At 40.6% G+C, this 18,619-nt stretch overlaps 1 protein-coding gene across 2 annotated transcripts; it reads right to left on the bottom strand.

Moving 5' to 3' along the window:
- Positions 1-677: 677 nt before the first annotated feature.
- Positions 678-17,599, bottom strand: tbc1d23 (TBC1 domain family, member 23). 2 transcript variants are annotated; one of them, XM_050054754.1, is made up of 19 exons: positions 17,513-17,599; positions 15,672-15,783; positions 13,817-13,922; positions 11,716-11,920; positions 11,500-11,623; positions 10,378-10,502; positions 10,241-10,287; positions 10,050-10,153; positions 9,787-9,909; positions 9,609-9,701; positions 9,347-9,517; positions 9,188-9,230; positions 7,750-7,856; positions 7,503-7,645; positions 7,038-7,082; positions 6,025-6,113; positions 5,794-5,929; positions 4,818-5,012; positions 678-4,163 (listed from the first exon to the last, which is right to left on the bottom strand). In XM_050054754.1, exons 1-19 carry the CDS (start codon positions 17,548-17,550, stop codon positions 4,079-4,081), a joined length of 2,091 nt encoding a protein of 696 aa, XP_049910711.1. In that variant the 5' UTR covers positions 17,551-17,599; the 3' UTR covers positions 678-4,078. The 2 variants fall into 2 exon arrangements, with proteins under 2 accessions (XP_049910711.1, XP_049910712.1); XM_050054755.1 differs by lacking the exon at positions 7,038-7,082.
- Between the last annotated feature and the right edge of the window lie 1,020 nt (positions 17,600-18,619).

Genomic DNA, 18,619 nt, shown 5'->3' with positions numbered 1-18,619 from the left:
CCTTGGGCCATTCCTGAGCCGTGTTTGCAGTGTGGCATGGTGCTTTATCCTGCTGGGGGGCCACTGCCATTGGGGAGTACTGTTGCCATGAGGGGGGGTACTTAGTCTGCAACAGTGTTTGAGTGTGTGGAACATGTCAGGTGGTATCCACATGAATGCCAGAACCAAAGGTTCCCAGCAGAACAATGCATTGGAACAAAATAATCAAAGTTATTCACTTCACCTGTCAGTGGTTTGAATGCTTTGGCTGATCGGTGTATAGTTTATGATGAATGCATTTAGTCTCTGATGACTAAACTTTACCCTCAGTCAACACTCAACAGCACGAATTCTGTTAACAGAATAAACCTTCAAACGACATATTGTTGAGTCAACATCTAAACCAGTCAGCTGTTAGATCAGGTGAGAGCCAGGCGTTGCAGTCACTGGAGACTGCAGCCACCTTGCTCTCGCTATCCACTTTTGTATGACATCAGAGCAGGTCGGGATGACATCAGGAACAAAACTAACCAGCATGCATTGTGTGGCGATCGCCGGTGATCGAATCTGTGCAGGCCTGGCTCATCTTGAACGAGCCTAATGACTTGCAAATAGAGAAATGTGCATGCCCTGTGAATAGTCTCTGTGGTATTGTACTTTAATGTCACATGATGTATAAATGATTCTACTTCCACAGGTGCAGTCGAATAATCTCCATTTATTAAAAACAGAAACGCTTAGAAAATAATAGCAGTACAGTAAGGTGCAAATTACACTTGAGACATGTTGCATTTCGACTAGTGGTTGACATCCCCTGCCAGCGATGTTACCAACTCCCGATTAAGGATGTTCCAGTCAATACTGAAAAATATCACAAAATTACAACACAATGCATGGATTACATGGGAATGCTGTGAAAGACTGGAGTGAAGAGAGACCAGATTCATGAGTCTTTTATTCAAGTTTTTGTCGCCCATGTTCTAAATGTGCCGCATATTTTTACTCTCCCCTCATTCAATTTTAAGAGATGACAGGGGTGAACCATTTCATCTGGAGCTGTCAGGAAGGTGCTGCATCACTTCAGAGGCTTTGACACTTTGAACCCAGGCTGCCTGCACAACTACACTTCAGATGAATGAGTAAGCAAGAACAAAGCGAGGAAACGTCCCGAAACAGTTTGAAATAAGAGAAAGAAGCAGCGGTATACTGTGATATGCTGCCACTGCTGGTGCCAATATCACACATCACAGGCATGAGGCCGAAGGCAACAGTGGCAAGCAAACTAAAGCTGCTTAGTTTCGACTAATACAATGGACAAGACAGATCTGAAAACATAGATACATAATGAATTTTCTTTTTACAATTTATCTTTTCATTCCTTTCAAAGCTGTGCCTGTAAGTGCAAAACACAGACCTTGTTACAGCGATCTTTTCTCTCTAAGTAGGTAGAAGTTCAATTACAGTAACAGCCTTCCAGATGCTAATATAATCACGGATTTAATTCACCCGCACATTTTTCTGTCAGGTTAACTGAAGGGAAATCTTTCACATACCGAATCTTAATGGGATGGAAAAATACTGAGGTGCTCAGGCTTTTAACTACAATCACCAAAGCTCCTGTTGTAATACTGATGTAGTCCAGAGGGGCTGCGAGCGGTGCTTTCTGAGAGCTACATCAGACTGCTGTGAGACGAGGATAAAGCTACAGTAGGTAACTCTTTAAGCAAACATGACAAAATCATTTGTTATAACTGTCACTATATCCTGACAGGAGTACACGAGGCAGATGAACATCTACCTCCTCATAGTGCTCATAATGGCATTCGCAAGAATTATGAAAACAACCAATCAGAGCTGAGGTGTCTCAAACACAGCTGTCAATCTTGTCAGTCGCTGCTCTTGAACTGCAGTCAAACTGTCAAACCAGGCAAAGATTTTCAGAATCTTATTTTAGTGTACTGTTTGGCTGTAACATGAGAACATTTGCTCTGGCAGGTGAGCGGTGTTTTGTTTCGGCTCAACAGTTTTTAACACGGCAGCAGGGTCACAAACTTTCTCATTACTTGTTACTGTTACAGTCACTAATCAAATAATTATGTCAATACTTGCCGTAGATTTTATTAATAACTAGATACTGAATACCAAGATGGCACCTGGGGCATACGCTAAAAAAAATTCGCAGAGGTATGCGACCCACTGAGTATGCACAGTAGTTTTCCTCCTACTCGGCTTGTAGACTTTACATTGTGATGACTTCATGGATTTTAAATCGTTTTTCTCGGCTTGAGGAAAGTTGTACAAATAAAAAACCTCCATGGATCAAAAATTCATGATAGAAAGAGTCATTAACGACCTTGAATGCATTTGAGGTGTCCTGTCAACAGTTTTACAGACGTGTTTTTTATGATGGTGGTCTATGGGGAAAATCCCTTTTGGGCTGCAGGGAATTATTTCACTGCAATACCATGAGTGACCACTGGGAAATTTTGCTGAGCGGCTTTCCTGGGGCTTGTTAGTTGTGTTACAGAAGTTTTTCAATTATATGCATAATGGATGGATTAAAAAAAAAAATCGTCAAACATGCCAACATCATCAACGCCGTCCAGAGTACCCGTGGAGAGGCTCTTCAGTCTGGGCAGTTTTGTGCCGGCGCCAAGGATGAACAGGTTGTCTGATGAAGGATTAGAGCAGCGGTTCCCAACTGGTGTGTCATGACTCCATTTTAAGTTGACCGCAAGTGACTCACGAAAGTGTCAGGTTTGTGAAAAACACACTTTGTTTTGAGGTACAGTGAATATCCAGCACGGAGCTTTTATTTTCAAGTGTCATTTCCTGCTGTAGAGTGACTTAAGACAGCAAACTAGCTTAACGACAAGTGTGATGCTGGGTATTTTAAACTATTTGAACCTTGAACTAATGACTAATAACGCAGAAGTTAAGTCATACATTTTTGTGATGAGTAATGTGTACTTTTATGAGTAACGACCCTACACTGCTAGTTTGACAGTTTGACCACAGCTCACGAGCAGTGATTGACATGACCGACAGCTGCTCTCTCTGAAATGACCTGTGATTGTCCGAAGTCTCCATCACGGGCTGGATTTTCTAAAGCCCGATAAGAGAACCAAGCGGACACACAGAAGTCTAGTGTTCTCTCGGAACACTTGAATTAGAAAACAAAAAAGAAAAAAAGTTAACTATGGGATTTTTGCTCAATGATGCCAAAATCAAACTGCCTACTCCAGCTTTAATTCATTATTATATGTAAAAACAGAGAATAAATTATCTCCTGGAAACTCTGTAAAAGGCGAACTCTATAAAGAAGGGGAACATCAGGAGGAGCCAGTTTAAGTTTCACTGCGTGTTCTAACTACCAGGATATGCTTTCAAAATGACGCTGCAAAGGTCTGTGTATTTATAAATATCCTCAAATAATTTCTATATAAGGCGGCCTGCTGAAAAATCAAAGTTATCAAAAACAGTTGTTGCGGTAGAAACTTGACTCATGTGCCAGCAATGCTTTTTCTTCTTTTAAAAGTGCGTGTTAATGTTGTTACAGTTCCTGACCAGAACAATGATCATTAAATCTCCTCTCAAAGCATCTGAGAGGTAAAGTGAGAGACATGACTGAGCAGCAATACTGTTCACTGCAAAACAAACGGGTCAGAATTGAGATGCTTGAGTCAAAGGTCAGTCGTGTAGTGATGGAACAGGCTTCGTCAGTCCGCTACGTTAAGGCCAGAGGGAAGTTGCCAAAGTAGAATTGCACTGTAATGAGACCCCATGTTTTATCAATGATAACGAAACACATACAGTATAACTAATATTCCTTAACTTAGTTTAAGAGAATGGTTGGATGACTGCGGAGCACCTAAGTATTTCAACACACACAGCCTGTCCCACAGGCCTGCAGCCAGCAGTGTGCACACCCATGTCCCAAACACTGACACACAGGGCTTCACAGTCAACACTGCACTGGATCCGTCCAGGAGGAAGGACAGCCGAGGGAGAGTGGGAGGAGAAGGTTTCACTCTCGGCAGACAGAGACTCTTCTTACAGTTTGTGTCACGGCTGGCCGTCAAGACCCCGTCATCTCCCTTTACGAGCTCTCCAGAGCGTCGAGGACTTTCATGATCTGCTGCTTGATGACCTTGGTGGCGTCGCCTGCGTTGGGTATCAAATATCTGGGAGGAGGGAGGGAAGGAAAATGTTAGTTCACTGGAAATAGAAATTAACAAATAACTACCCGCTTTATGTTGAATGTATGGTGGGATGAAGGACACTGGTGATTATTGGCTGCAGGAGGAACATTTTAATTTTCTAAATATGTTTTTATTATATCTATTTTTCTAATTATTATTATTATTTTAAATTATTTATCCATTTCAAATTTCTTTTTTTCAAAAATTTTTTTTTTTTTAATTTTTTAATAATTATTTTTGTAACAATTTTAAATGTATTTATTTTTATCTTCAATTTCTTATTGTATGTTTGTATATTGATACAGTTATGTATTGTTTATGTTTCTTAAAAATCTAATAAAGTGTAAAAACAAACAAAAAACTACCAACAAATAATGTTCTCTCTCTCAAGCTTCTATTAAGAGTTTCATAAACATCAGTTTTAATATCCTATAATAATTAACATAAGTCCAATTAAGACTGTTGTTCTTCATCTCCCAGAATACTCTGCTTATGTACATGACACAAATTTGTTTGTGCAATTCTAAAATTAGTTAGTAGTTTAGAAAATATGCTTATTAAATAAAAGTATTTCATCCCTGCCTTAAATTTGCACCTTATTCAGGTCTTTTCTGATCATTAAGATTTTACAAGCACCTTTCAACTGCTGATATCTCCACTCCAGCTGAGTTGTTGCTGCCGAATTTGAACGTGATCAGTTCCGGGTGCTTCTTTTTGGATGTGATCTTCACCACAGAGTTCAGTGCTTGTCTGGATTGGATGTAGGCGAAGCCTTTCCTCGAGGCGATCTCCCGCAGGCAGTACATGTGAGTGGCTGTGATCAACAAGTGGCTGCAAGAATGACAGATGAAGGGAGTCAGAGTTATGATTCATGGATTCCTCAATTATTGTTCATTCATTTTTAAAGCAGTGGAGATTAGTCACATTTAATGCAACTTCCCCTTCCGTTTACCCAATCCAGCCTTGGACACCCATGACAGCTGGGGAGGAAGGGCGTCAGAGTTTCATGTGAGGAAGATTTTTATTCATATAATTATCAAGTAAATCTTAACCTGTCAATTGTTATTTATTAAGAGCCGTCCTTATTTATTAAGAGCCGTCCTTTCGCATCAGCATGACACACGGCCGGTCACCATTACTGTTTAATGGCACCTGGCAGTGTCAGGAGGAAACATGGTGGGACAACAACAAAAGTTAAGACAGCTGAAGTTGAAGTAGGGCAGGCGGGAGGAGTGATGGATGGTTCCAACAGCCATCAACTTTCACCTGGGAGGCCGATGTTTGCTTCCTGTAAAGCCAAACCATGTGCCTTTGCTGCCTAAACCCAACTACGTACAAGTGTTGGCAAAACATAACCACGTGCGTTTGTTGTTGAAGGAAAATTCCCGTTGTACCTACGTAGTACATTTATTTTGAAAGAGACTGTATGCAAACTTCACATTTCCTGTGAAAATGGAAATGTATTTTAAAAACAGAGTTGACACGGCGTCCCAGAACGTTAACAACCAACACACCCAGGGTACCTTGCATGTCATATACTGATGTGGAAAGTCCATGGCTAAACATCGATATATGTGACAAGGTCAGAGTGAGAATTCAGGCAGCGACTCACCTGGGGAACATGTGACCAGTTTCTTTCACCTCATTACACGGAATGTGATGTTTTACGTCTGGTTTGTTTATCCAGGTCTGAATGTTGACAATCTCCTTCCTGTCATCGTCTGACATTGACGAGCTGTCGATCTCGTCTACAGAGACATTAGATGGATGTTATTTTTCCAAAATAAAACATGTCACATTGGCTTTTTAATTTCCACTGTAGTTACATTCAGTGGGAGTTTACCTGTGTCATACTCCTCCTCATCACCAATACTGAAAACGGGCTTCACCCCCCGGTAAGGTTTTCCGACGCGGTCGCTACTGCTCACATGCCTAGAGATGGAAAACAACAAGGCAGCTTAGCGTCACATCCACTCTGAGTGAAGGATGTGAGGATACATTAATGCCTGTGATGAAAAGTCACATTAAATACACATAACAGCAAGGCTGCACACAAATAGCAATGGCATGAAGACTTCCTTAGCCCACTAGTGCCAGGTTATGCTGTCAAACATAAAGAAGGAGGTTAAATGAGACATTTATACCATAGAAGAGCTAGATTAGTCAGTGTATGATATTCAGGGCTTTTAACGGCAAATTATAGTTTTATTTCTTTGTTGATTCATATTTTTGCACAGCCCTGGCTATCATCTAAAAGAACAACAATGAAATGGAAAGACAGACTTGTTAAGTGCATCTCCAAGCAAACAGCAGTGAAGCTCTTAAGTTAAGTTCTACCTAAAACACCTAAAGTTATTCAGACGACAGCCTCAGTGAGTTGTGGATGTTAAGATGGCTCGATGCTTCCTGAAAGGCCACAGCAGCTTCAGTAGTGCCAACTAAACAGCAGCGCTGAATGTTGTTAGTGAAAGCATGAAGACAGATCTTTAAGGGATTGTTCGGATTTTTGGAAGTGAGGTGGTATGAGGTGCTTATCCATAGTCAGTGTATCACCTACAGTAGATGCGTACATTGCTTATCTTCTGTGGTGGTATTCCTGTCTGCTTCTCCAAACTAGAAGCACGCCGACCATCATCCACTGTGGGTAAGTACCTCATACGACCCCGCTTCAAAAAAATCCGAACTATCCCTTTAAACTTCTCATACGTGTATTGTTGTTACATGAGTGAGATGCTGATATACTAAGCATGCGTTAATGTGACACAGGCTAACTCTCCTACGATCCCGCCGACTGGTGCGGGTCTACAGCCAGTGGGCATGCTGGTGACACACAGCTCGATGTCAGGGAGCTCTTACCGATCTGGAATCACCTTCTCTGGCCAGGGCAGATTGAAAGATATTCTAGCATGGAATAAGGCACAAGGTATGGTAAACTTAAAATAAAAAATACAAAAAAAAAGACCCTGCAAAGCTAAATGTAAATTGTTAAAAATATCGATATTTGGTATCATGTTAGATACCATGTTGAAAAATTGATGTTGAGGTCATACAGGTTCAAATGTCCATTAAAAGATACAAATCTTTGTGTGATTAGTAGCAGCGAACTGCAGAATGACTCAAGTAAACATGATCAAAAAGAGAGAGCGTGAAAGCGCAGCTGGTATCGGTGTATCAGTACTGCAGAAAATGAGTATTAGTACTGTTTTTAATACTCAGAATCAATATGTTTAAATTGATTAATAGATATTGTCAATAACAGTAGCTGCAGCGTGGGATTCAAGGGTGCAGGTTTAGGATTCAGAGAAGGAACTCAGACCTCACCTGTCTACAGGGGTGGAGGTGTTCTCGATGAAGCTGATCATCTTCTCCTTCACGTTCACTGACTTGGACTTTAAAGCAAACGTCATTTTGTTGACCAAAGACTTGACGCCTTTGCCGTCTCCAGGGCTACTTAGCGACTCTCCCTTTATCAGGAAAAAACAGAAGTAAAAACGTATTCAGGATGAACTGGCAGCATAATGCTTCAGTGATTTTCTTTAAGTCAAACTTCTGGTTTCTAGTCTCTTACATCAGCAGAGCTGAGGCTGCTGTGGGATCCTGACGTGCTGACGATCCAGTGCAGGTATGAAGAGTCCAGACCCTCAATATTCATGTCGACAAGATGCTTTTGGAGGGCTGAAATGATATAAGGTGGAAATGAGGCAAAAGGTGAGATTTTATCTAAAGCCCTGTTTCCACCGAGCAGTATGGTACGGTTCAGTTCAGTGTGCTTTTTTTTCCGTTTCCACTGTGAAAAGTTGTGGATGGTACCAATGGAACCGTTCCTAACCGTTCCCATGTTGGTCCCCCCTCTGTTGGGGTACCTAGCACACAGATCTGGTACTAAAAAGGTGGAGCTGTGAACACTGCAGTCTGATTGGTCAGTAGAGGACGGTCACTCTGCTCAGGGCTGAGTTGTGGCTGGTTTTGAGGCTCATGTAACCACTGTTNCTGAAATCACACAAATCTCACTGAGTTTCCTTTTCTCACTAAAAACCAAACTGGATCAAAAATATAAACAATGCATCAGCGTGATCCATCAGCACACCTTAAATTTCACTGTGACAACTTTGACCTTCATTTTAGATTTTATATGACAAACACGAGTGGCTCTTCAAGCGTTTAAAAATATATATATATGAATTACGACCGGATTATGTGAACAGCATATATTCCAATCCTCACTCTGAGAAAAAAATGGTATGTCACAGAGCGTTGTTCCTGTGGGCTACAGCAACACTAAACCCCTGAGCTTGCCTGAGAAGGACTAAATGCACAAACTCACTATTTTTAAATATCCCATGGAGAGAGACTCTCACTGCAGACCGTTTTATTTTGCTCTGAAAATGTCGGACACCCAGAGCAGTGAGTGACAACAACCCCTCCCACATTAGAGAACTCTTTACAGTGGAAACGCTAGGGTCTAGATACCAAGTCTGAAGGGTTACTTTTGGTTCCAAAGGTACCATACCGAAAGTGTTTGGTGGAGACAGGACTTAATAATGAAACAGATTTTGTTTATTTTACTTTTTGGACTCAAGCAATTTGCACAATGTCAATCAAAAGTGCATTTACGAACTTTATTTCCAGCACTCACTTCTGTGTGATGAATGTTTTCATCCATTTTCTTGTTTTAAACACTGGAGCATCACTTTATTTCTCTATATTGATATTCTTTTCACCTTATCATTAAACGTGAAGCACCTCATAAAGCCAGTTTTGGTGAGTGTTGTAAATGGAAACAGAGTTATTGATAAGCAAACAAGTGATTAAGGGTGTATATCTGTCCACTAACTGTGGGAAAATGAGGGTTGTGCACGTGCACCCAGTTCCACATTGTTGTAAATGTATAAAACAAATCCAGGCCTACGGGCAACATAATGCATGTGGATATTCTGTCTTTGTGTGTGCACTGTTTAATGCATCCGGCCCCAGATGTCTCAGTGTTCTCATGTTCGCCTACTTACCCATGAAGCCTCCTTTAGCAATGCTGACATATTCTTTGTTTTTCTGCAACAGAAAACCTTTGATTAGTAAGATGTCAGCAAGGAACATGCAATTCAGATCAATTTGTGTTACCTAACAGGAAGCAAGCTACAGCTACTTTCTCTGCTCTTGTCCCTCACCTGCAGGAAATGGGCCAACACCATGTTCATGTACATGTCCTCCTCCTCCCTGCCACTGCCCATGAAGCACAGGTGCTCTCCGCTGGCGATGGAGCCGGACTCCAAAGACTGTTTCTGAGCCTCCAAGAGGGACTTCACAGACAGAGCGAACTCAGAGGGGTTCTGAAGCATCTGTGAGGAGAAAAGAGAACACATTTACTACTCTGTAAACATTGATACACTGCATATGTTTTAACACAGAATCAATATTGTCAGCTCTCACCAGGTCAGAGTCCAGGTGGAAGGCTGTGGACAGGTGGCCAGCGTTGTACTGCTCTGCAGGCCGACAATCCACCACAAAAAAACGAACCCCATCCTGGAAGTCAAATCCATTATTATCACATCATATTCTCCTTCCATCTACTCACTCAGCTGACTTTAGTAATCTGAGAGTTACTGACCTGCTGCAGCTGGTTGGCCTGCAGGATCTCAGGGACAGACACAGGGAGACACAGAGCCTGACTCAGGTCAGTGTCCTCCTCTTTCAGAGCCACTAGGCTGCTGCCAAACAGATTCTGGTTCATCTGTCGGGGCGGAAAAAGCAAACACACAATTATGGCTTTGACACAATGAGGTCTCTTGTGCGGCTGCCTTCCTCTCTTTGTTGGCCGTCTCATCTCAGCACTGCTCCAAACACAAACACATACTGTACACAGAGCCTCACCTTTCTGAGAGACAGAGGGGTTTTGCTCTGGTAATACTGGGCCAAAGAAAACAAATCTTCAATGTCCTCGGCTTCCAGGTGAGATGGAGACAACTCCAGCATTTCTGTGACAAAGAAAGCCTTGTTTAAGTCCAATATTTAACAAGAGACTGGACAAACCCACACATACAAAGACGGCAGGTCTGACTTACTGATGATATCCTCTCTGCTGTCTCCCTCTTGTGTAAGGATGGACTCTCTACGGGGGAATCAAACAAAGACAAATTTTACATTTAAGGTTCTTTGGTATGATCATGTGTCTGTGTAGCTTCAACTAGCGGCTGCCTACTTGGCATTGACGAGGATGATGAGCATGAGGAAGAAGATGAGGAAGGGGTCGGCCTGCTGGAAGTAGCAGTCCCACAAGGTCTGGGTCACGTCAGGAGGGCAGTGGCTGGAAAAGAGACTGCCCATCTGTGGAGGGAACATAAACATAGACACATATAGTAGTTCAGATAGAAGTTAAGTTGTAGTGTTTTGTCAGATATTTCTTTATTTAGTCTTCGACTGTTGTTAATTTTTAACATAATAGTTAGTTTGTAATCAGATTATAGCCAACCACCTTAGTCAAAGAAAACTGTAACTATTGTAGTTTTAGTGAATTCAAACTTTTTACATTCTACATTTTTTTGTCATCAAATTGTACTGAACACTCAGTCATCTAGTCGAGCCAAAACCAATAATTAATATATGTAATGTTGTCATTTTAATCTGATAAAAAATCTGATATGACAGAAAACACAGGTTAAATGATTTAGAACGCAGCTTTGCAGAAAGTGTCTGGTCTTGTGGTCTGACACACGTCATTGTTAACCTTAACTTAAGTACGTTACTGGAAATAGGACAGTGGCGTGAAGTGGCGCTTTCATGAGACCCAAACTACAATGGCTGTTTGAACGCACGCCTTTCAACAGTGGTAAATTTTGGCCTTTGTCCTCCTTACTGTGCCCACTGTGTGCTAGTTTTGATGTGGTGTAGGCAGCACAGGAAACAGCACTGCTGCACTTAAAAGGAAAAAAAAAGTTTGTCTCCTTCAACAACAGAGAGCTTTTAGGAAAGTTTTAAGCTGCAACCAGCATCAGTTGATCCACAAAAACTCCCCCATCATTTGGCAACCACAGTTTTTGCCTTTCACATGGTGGTTGTAGCTGTTATGAATTTGTGCTTGTTAAACTACATTTTTTCATCAATATTGCACGTTGATATAGCAACAGTTAGTGTTAAACGACGTCAATGCCATCTGGTCATTGTCTTGACTCACTCATCGAAAAAAAGGTCGTTGACCAACACTTAAGTTTCGGTTTTTAGTAAAGAAATTAAAACTGCTTCAGACATGGTCAGAGTCGGCATGCAATAACATGTCAGAATGTCTTGGTAAAAACTGTGACTGTAAAGAAACAAAAAAACACACCCAGTTGATGGCGTAGGAGTCAGGTGTGATCTTTTTGGTGTCCAAGAAGGAGCAGAGCTCCGGCTCGTGGTACTGCAGCAGTAATCTGTACAGGTGGAAGGGTCGGCCGTTTGGCACGCAGTCCCTAAAACAAACAGATGTGATATGCTTTACAATTCAAGTCTCTGTTTCCTGTCTGTTATTGAGTGGAATGTGAAGTTAAAACAGATGACTCACCTGGGGATGTATTTGTTCATGACAGCGTAGAAGCAGTTGTAGAGGTCGCTGCGAGGAAGCTGAAGGCCCAGCAGTGGTTTGAGCAGGTGCGGCCAGCTCAGCTCCGGGGTGAAGGAAATGTTGCGGGACTTGCAGTAGAAAGTGATGACTGACTCAACATCTGACACCATGTCGCTCCTCTCATCCTCTGATACCTCCAGCTGGTCTAAACATGAGAACCAATGCAGACTGTGTGTTAGCAGCATTTTTAACAAAAATAAAATATCGGGGCGTCAGTGGCTTAGTGGGTAGAGCATGTACAAGGCTGTTGCCACAGCGACCCAGGTTCGAATCCAGTCTGTGGCCCTGTGCTGCATGTCATCCCCTTCTCTCTCTCTCCTTCATGCTTATCTGTCCTGTCCATTAAAAGGCAAAATGCCCAAAAAATATCTAAAAAATAAAATAAAATATCAAATGAAAGTGGTCATTCACGTTCAACACTTAAAAACAAGAAGCAGAAAAATGTAGAATTTACAATGACACAGAAAGCTGATCATACTTGAAGCACTACAGTAAATAATAAATGAAAAGGGCACTTTTTCTGTATGCTGTGTTTTTGCGGCCACCACTCTCATATTCTATTTTGAGCTGAACCAGATCCTGTTGTCAACTTGTCAGAAGAGCAGGCTAATAAAAGTAATTTGTTTCTTTGAAATCCTGATGCTATTTTTCAGATACAGGCAGACTGTGAGTAAGACCCAAAATTCAGTGTGTGTAGGTGTGTGTGTAACATATCTACTGCCTTAACTTGAGACACACATTCACCTGAAATCGCTGGAAAATAATGAGCCATTATTTACAAATCATGTAACAAATGCACATTTGAGATTTCAGAAAATGACACCTGTGATTTTTCTCCTAATGTGCGTGACACAACCTTATTTCAAAATTAATCAGGATTTTAAAATTCCTGTGGTCTGAGTCCAGCATGAGAGTACTCCACAAATTTAGCACTGCTCTCCTGCAACACAGTGGGACTCATGATAAATCAAAAAGGAGTCAAAATCAACGCAGGAGAATCAGAGATACTGTTCTTCTGATTCCACACGTTCTCTTTCCTTGTCAAAGCCTGGCACCCATATTACCCACAATGCAACTCAATTGCTGAGAGTTTGGTTGAAGACTCGGGTGTGGTATGCTAGTAGCAGCTAATGTAACCTCAAGCCATTAGCCTCAAGCAGAGATGAGGAGCGGAGCTTTTAACTTCACTCCTTCAGATGTTTAACGTCTTCAAACTTCTTCAGACCCAAATGACACTTACGCCACCTAGGACATTTTGTGAAGCTTCTTCTAGAGCCACAAAAAGCTTCACACAACTATATGTGACTAGTGTTGTCACAATACCAAAATCTTTGTTTCGGTACCAATACCAATATGAATTTCGATACTTTTCGATACTCTTTGGTACTTTTCCTAAGGAAAAGTCCTTTTGGATACAAACCTTTAGAACAATAAATAGTAGGGGTGTAACGGTACCAAAAAAATCATGGTTCGGTAAGTACCTCGGTACGGACGTCACGGTTTGGTAACTCAAATGTTCCACCAAGTTTGTGTTGTCTCGTGTTGTCTCCCTTTGCGATTCAGACTTTCTCTTGTCTTTTTTCACATACGCCAGCTGCGAATGTTGATACAGGTGCTAATGTGCAAATGCAGTATAGTACCGTTTGGAATACTCTAGTACCGCGGCACTATTTTAGTACCGGTATACCGTGCAACACTGTATGTGACACGTGTAAACAGACTTTGATGTGTAAAACTGGTGAAAGTTCCCTTTTAAGTAAATGGCACAAATTATATCATCTCTCTATAGTTTCACTCAGGGCCAATCTTCTTCTAAATACTCCACATCCTACAAATACTCAATAATAACTGTAATTAATTAATTAATTAATTCTGTCTGGGGCTTTTCATTCTGAAGTGGATTCACATGTCGGCCCTGCACAAACAGCGATTGCCTAAATTCACTCTGTTCATTGTTGAGCTGCTGACGACATACTTTTATCGCAGTGTTTCCAAAATCCAGGATTGTGTCAGGGAATTAGGAGCACATTCAGCTACTCACCAATAAGCTGTTGACTGCGGTTGTGAATGAGGGTCTGTTCTGGTAAATCGAGGATGCCGTCCCAGGGAGACAGGCTGTCTCCTTTTCCAGAGACATTCAGAGCGATCTGCCAACACAAAACAAAGAATCACTCCTAAACATGTAGCTACTGAATGATATCCTTAATAAAACACGACTGAGACTGATCTGAAATCAGTAACTCGACTGCTGCTATGCTAATAAACAAAATGATATATTAACTTGTGATGTTCAGAGACAAAAAAAAGAAAATTTCTGCAAACCCAGAATGAACTGACTTTAGTTAATTAACAGATGAGAATGATTACAAGGAAGTAAGTAGTTATTAGTTTTCACGTTTACAAGTAGAAGATGGATACACTAGAGCCGCATTGTCGATTAGCTGATGCAAAGAAAATGAATCACTGACTATTTTGATAGCAAAATAATCATTTAAGTATTTTTTTTAAGCAAAAATGTCAAATATTTGCTCATTCCAGCTTTTAAAATGTGAGAATTTGCAGCTTTTCTTTGTCATTTATGATAATAAATGAACAGTCTTTGGGTTTTGGACTGACTGGAAGACATCACTTTGGGCTCTGGGAAATTCTGATGAACAATTTTAACAATTTCTATACAGTTTCCAGACTTAATGATAATCGACTAATCTTTAAAATCATAATAAAATAAACAGTGTTGGCCCAAGGATGCATTTTGAAATCCACAGGTGAGAAAAAAGTACAAAGGGCTAAATAACAGAGACTAACAAAAATCAAAAACACAGACCAGCAGCTCAGATTCATACATGCAACACCAGAGGTTACAGTGAAAATGTAAAATAAAAATAATTAATAAAATCCCTGCAGCATGATTGCAGAGACACCAGGCTCTACACAGTACAGACGGGGTTCCCAAATTGTATAGAACAGCTCTGTTTTTGAATGTAATATACATTTATGGTGCACTTAAACAAAAAGCACTCTCTGTCAGCCTTTAATACTTTACCATTAATCCACTGCAATAAAATGTTCTTCCTACAGTACAAGTAAGAATACAGTACGATCTTTTTTTGTTTTAGGTTGTCAGGTATCTGCTTTGCACGCCCAGGATGAGGAACACTGGGTGATACACAACTTGTTGATGGATGCTTTACAAACATATTTTTCAAAGTAGTTCAACAGAGAGGCTTCACAGAATGGCATTCTGCACACACAGCCAACAACAGAGTGACGTCTATAAACCTAAAAAGGACAGTGTCCTTCTTCTAGTGCCATTTTTACACAGAGTCAAAGCACCAACAGGCAGACTGGAAATTAACTTTTGCTGCCACTCTGACTGGATTCCGAAATCTAGCTGTCACTCTGTAGTTTACCAATCTCTTTTTTTGGCTGGTGAGTGAAGGAAATCCAGCAGCCACAGGCATATTATTTTACGAGCATTTGGCTGGTGCTTCTTTCCAACCCTGAAATGTGAGGATGTTAACTATCTGCTATCTGTGCAGAACAGAACCTTTCAGCCTTTGTTTACATATGTAAAAATATGTTGTAGGTATGTGGTTTCAAACAGAGCTGACGTCTTATAACTGTGGGTGTGTCACAGTGATGTGATAGCCGTTACGTTACTTGAGCCTGAGACGCTGGTCTTTCCTGTCTGTTGACTTACTTTACAACATGTGGACTCTGATAATGGAAACTAGTGATTCCAATTCAGACACTTACACAATATTTTATGCATTGCTAAAAATCAACTTTTACAATTCCATGTTTGAAACTACAGTGACGGTCACATTATAAGTGAAACTGTTTTTTGTAAAAGGCAGTCATTTTCAGTGTGTGTGGACTCCATTTGTGTCTCTCACCTTCCACATCTTGGCCTTGTGTTGAGCTGAGTGCTCCTGGACCTGGATGATGCCTCGCTCCATCTCCATGTCAGAGCCGCCCGAGTCCAGCGCCTCAGCTAGATCCTGGTCCCTAAAGAGGAAGGAACAGCACACAGTTACAAAAGATAACAGATCAAGCCAAGTATAAATCTCTTAGAAACACAAACATAATATTTCTTATTTATCAGTAGTTCCCAGGATGTTGTAACCACAGATAATGACTCTTCCCACTGTAACAATTTATTTAAGATCTATTTATACTGTGAATCATGACACATTTTGCTGTGCTGTAATGATTAGTGGTTTAATGGGGTAATTAAACGATAGAGTCACAAAGATTAGGCTATTTTGATAATCAATTAATCATTTGAGTCACTCACAAGTAAAATTACTAAACACTGAATGGGGGCAATGCTTGGTCAGACAAAATCAGCATAAACTTGTAATGAGCCCTTGTAATTATGTTTGACATTTTAAAAACAAAATGTAAATGTTAATATTGATTAATTAATTAAAAAAGAACCATTGGCTACATCACGTTATTGTTGTTCAACAAATTACAGCGACAACAAAGAGGCTTGTGCAGTGATGTGTTGAACGTCAGATCGACCAGTTAACAGGTGATTTTCCATTGAGGCTGATATGATGTCACACAAAGATATGGAGATCTGTTTATGACATTTATCTCCATACGCCCAACTCTTGACAAGTCCAATACTTGCTGATAACTTAAAGATTACTTTATTTATAGGTGAGGGCTATGGTTGGGCTGTGGTTAGACGGAAGCAGAACTTACATTGGACACACACGGTGAGGGTGAAACTGAGCAAAATCTCACAAAATTTTGAACCAACATGTCCTCGCTGTACATTTGCATTCTTTCTGATTCTGTCCAAGCACAGGTCAGTTTAGAGCGGACATCTTTGAATGTTTTTCATATATTTAAACATTGATTTAAATCTCTTGACAGCTCTATTTGGAGCTCTTCCTGAAAATCTTAAACTGACAGCTCTACAGACAGTAACACTCACCACTCTTTTAACCCCTACTGATCATTTTGTTAAATGAAAAGTTGGTCTTTCAAACATCTTAATGGGTATGGGATGTTTTATATAACCTTAAACTAGAAAAATAATATACTCCCCAAGCCTGTGCTTTTTAATAAAGCTTTGAGTTATTTTTATTTTTCCTCCCTTTTATTTATATTTCCTATTATACATACATAGTTCATTTTAATTATGTTAGACTTTTTGATTTGGTCAATGTACAATCTATGCTCTTCTTCCACGTCATGCTTTATAAGTGTATACCACAATTATATATGTGCTTACACAGATGTATCCTGAGACTGTGTGTAACCTGATTGAAACACAATAAACAAATGTATTTTAGAGAAAGAGGAAAAAGAGGAAGCAGAACTCGACAAACACCGGCTACCTAGCGAGTTATTGTTAGCTCGCTGGCTAACAAGCTTTGCCTCTAAACTCGTCTGTGACAGAAAGAAAGTGATGAAAATATAAACACTTTGACGAATCTTCCTCAAATATCCCGTCAGTTATTTGAGCCCAGCTTAATGAGTTGGCTGCTAATTTATCAGAACCAACTTGGCTAATGTACGTTAGCTAGCTAGCTGCCGAGCAGTAACGGTACTAAACTGGTTGCTGGTTAGCTGTTAGCATCTGTCGTCAGCGGAACAGATTGATGAAGCAAACTCATCCTCAGTTACTAAACATCAAATATGGTCACATGAAGCCGACACGATTGTTTGACAATCGAAAAGACGCCTCTTGTGGTGTTAGTCCGATAACAAATCGTCTCACCAGCTGCCCTGAAGAGCTTCCTCCACGGCATCCGCCATTGTTGTGTTGACGGAGACACGTCAAGCGCCGTCAACAAGAGCGGGGTGTCGCAAAGCTGTCACTGATGAATGAGCCTCGTGACTGAAACTAATCATCCTTGTGTGATTGATTATAGGCTATAACTCACCACACTGGTGATATACCACATGATATTACATTATATTTGACTTTTTCCTGTTATATTGTTGTATTATACTACTTATATTATACTACTTATATTGTTATATATGACACATATAACAGTATAATATACAACATAGTACTCTACAGGCCAAAAGTTTGGAAGCAAGATCCAATTTGTACAAAAAAAGGGATCATAGTTTCATTGGTATTCTGTGCAACAAAATAAACATGATTATCATATAAAGAGTCACTTATCAGAATACATTTTTACTATAATTATCAGGTATTTGGGTTTTTCTTGCTGAGACTTTGCTCTCTTCAAAATAACCTCCTCTAGGCTTTAAAAACAGCATGGCATACATGAGGCATGTTCCACAAGTTTTTTAAGGTATGTGCCAGGAGTTGCATTAGAAGCTTTCTTAAGTTCATCAATGAGAGATTACTGATTTCTGGGATGCACTTTTTTTATTTTTAAGATATTTTTTAGGGCATTTTTTGCCTTTAATTGATAGGATAGTGAAGTGTGAAAGGGGGAGAGAGAGAGAGGGAGAGACATGCAGCAAAGGGCCTCAGACTGGAGTCTAACCCGGGCCACTGCGGCAACAGCCTTGTACATGGGGCGCCTGCTCTATCCACTCAGCCACCAATGCCCTGGGACGCACTTTTTTGACTGATTGATCCAATTTGTCCCACACAAGCTCAGTTGGAGACAGGTCTGGAGACTGAGGGGGGCAGTTCAAATAAATACAAGAAATTTGTGTTCTAGAAAAGGATCAGCGCTCAGTGAATAACCTCCTAAGCCCTATGATAAGCTATTATGGCAAGGCTTAACTATACTGACCAGTGAGCAGTGATGTCATGTCTTTGGGGTCATCAGGTGGGAACCTCCTTTCACCAGTTTGTTTCATCTAGTTGGTCCCACGACACCTCCAGGAGGCTTGACAG

Source organism: Epinephelus moara, chromosome 10, assembly GCF_006386435.1.
Source record: "Epinephelus moara isolate mb chromosome 10, YSFRI_EMoa_1.0, whole genome shotgun sequence".
NCBI classification, from domain to species: Eukaryota; Metazoa; Chordata; class Actinopteri; order Perciformes; family Serranidae; genus Epinephelus; species Epinephelus moara.
This window is presented reverse-complemented; position numbering and strand designations above follow the sequence as displayed.

What these genes read in the sequence shown, in the direction of transcription:
- tbc1d23 (XM_050054754.1), bottom strand. Translation starts at nt 17,550, where the DNA reads ATGGCGGATGCCGTGGAGGAAGCTCTTCAGGGCAGCTG. An exon ending in ATGAACAAATACATCCCCAG is followed by an intron (nt 11,624 to 11,715) that starts GTGAGTCATCTG and finishes TGTTTGTTTTAG; the next exon opens with GGACTGCGTGCCAAACGGCC. An exon ending in CAGCAGAGAGGATATCATCA is followed by an intron (nt 10,154 to 10,240) that starts GTAAGTCAGACC and finishes TCTTTGTCACAG; the next exon opens with AAATGCTGGAGTTGTCTCCA.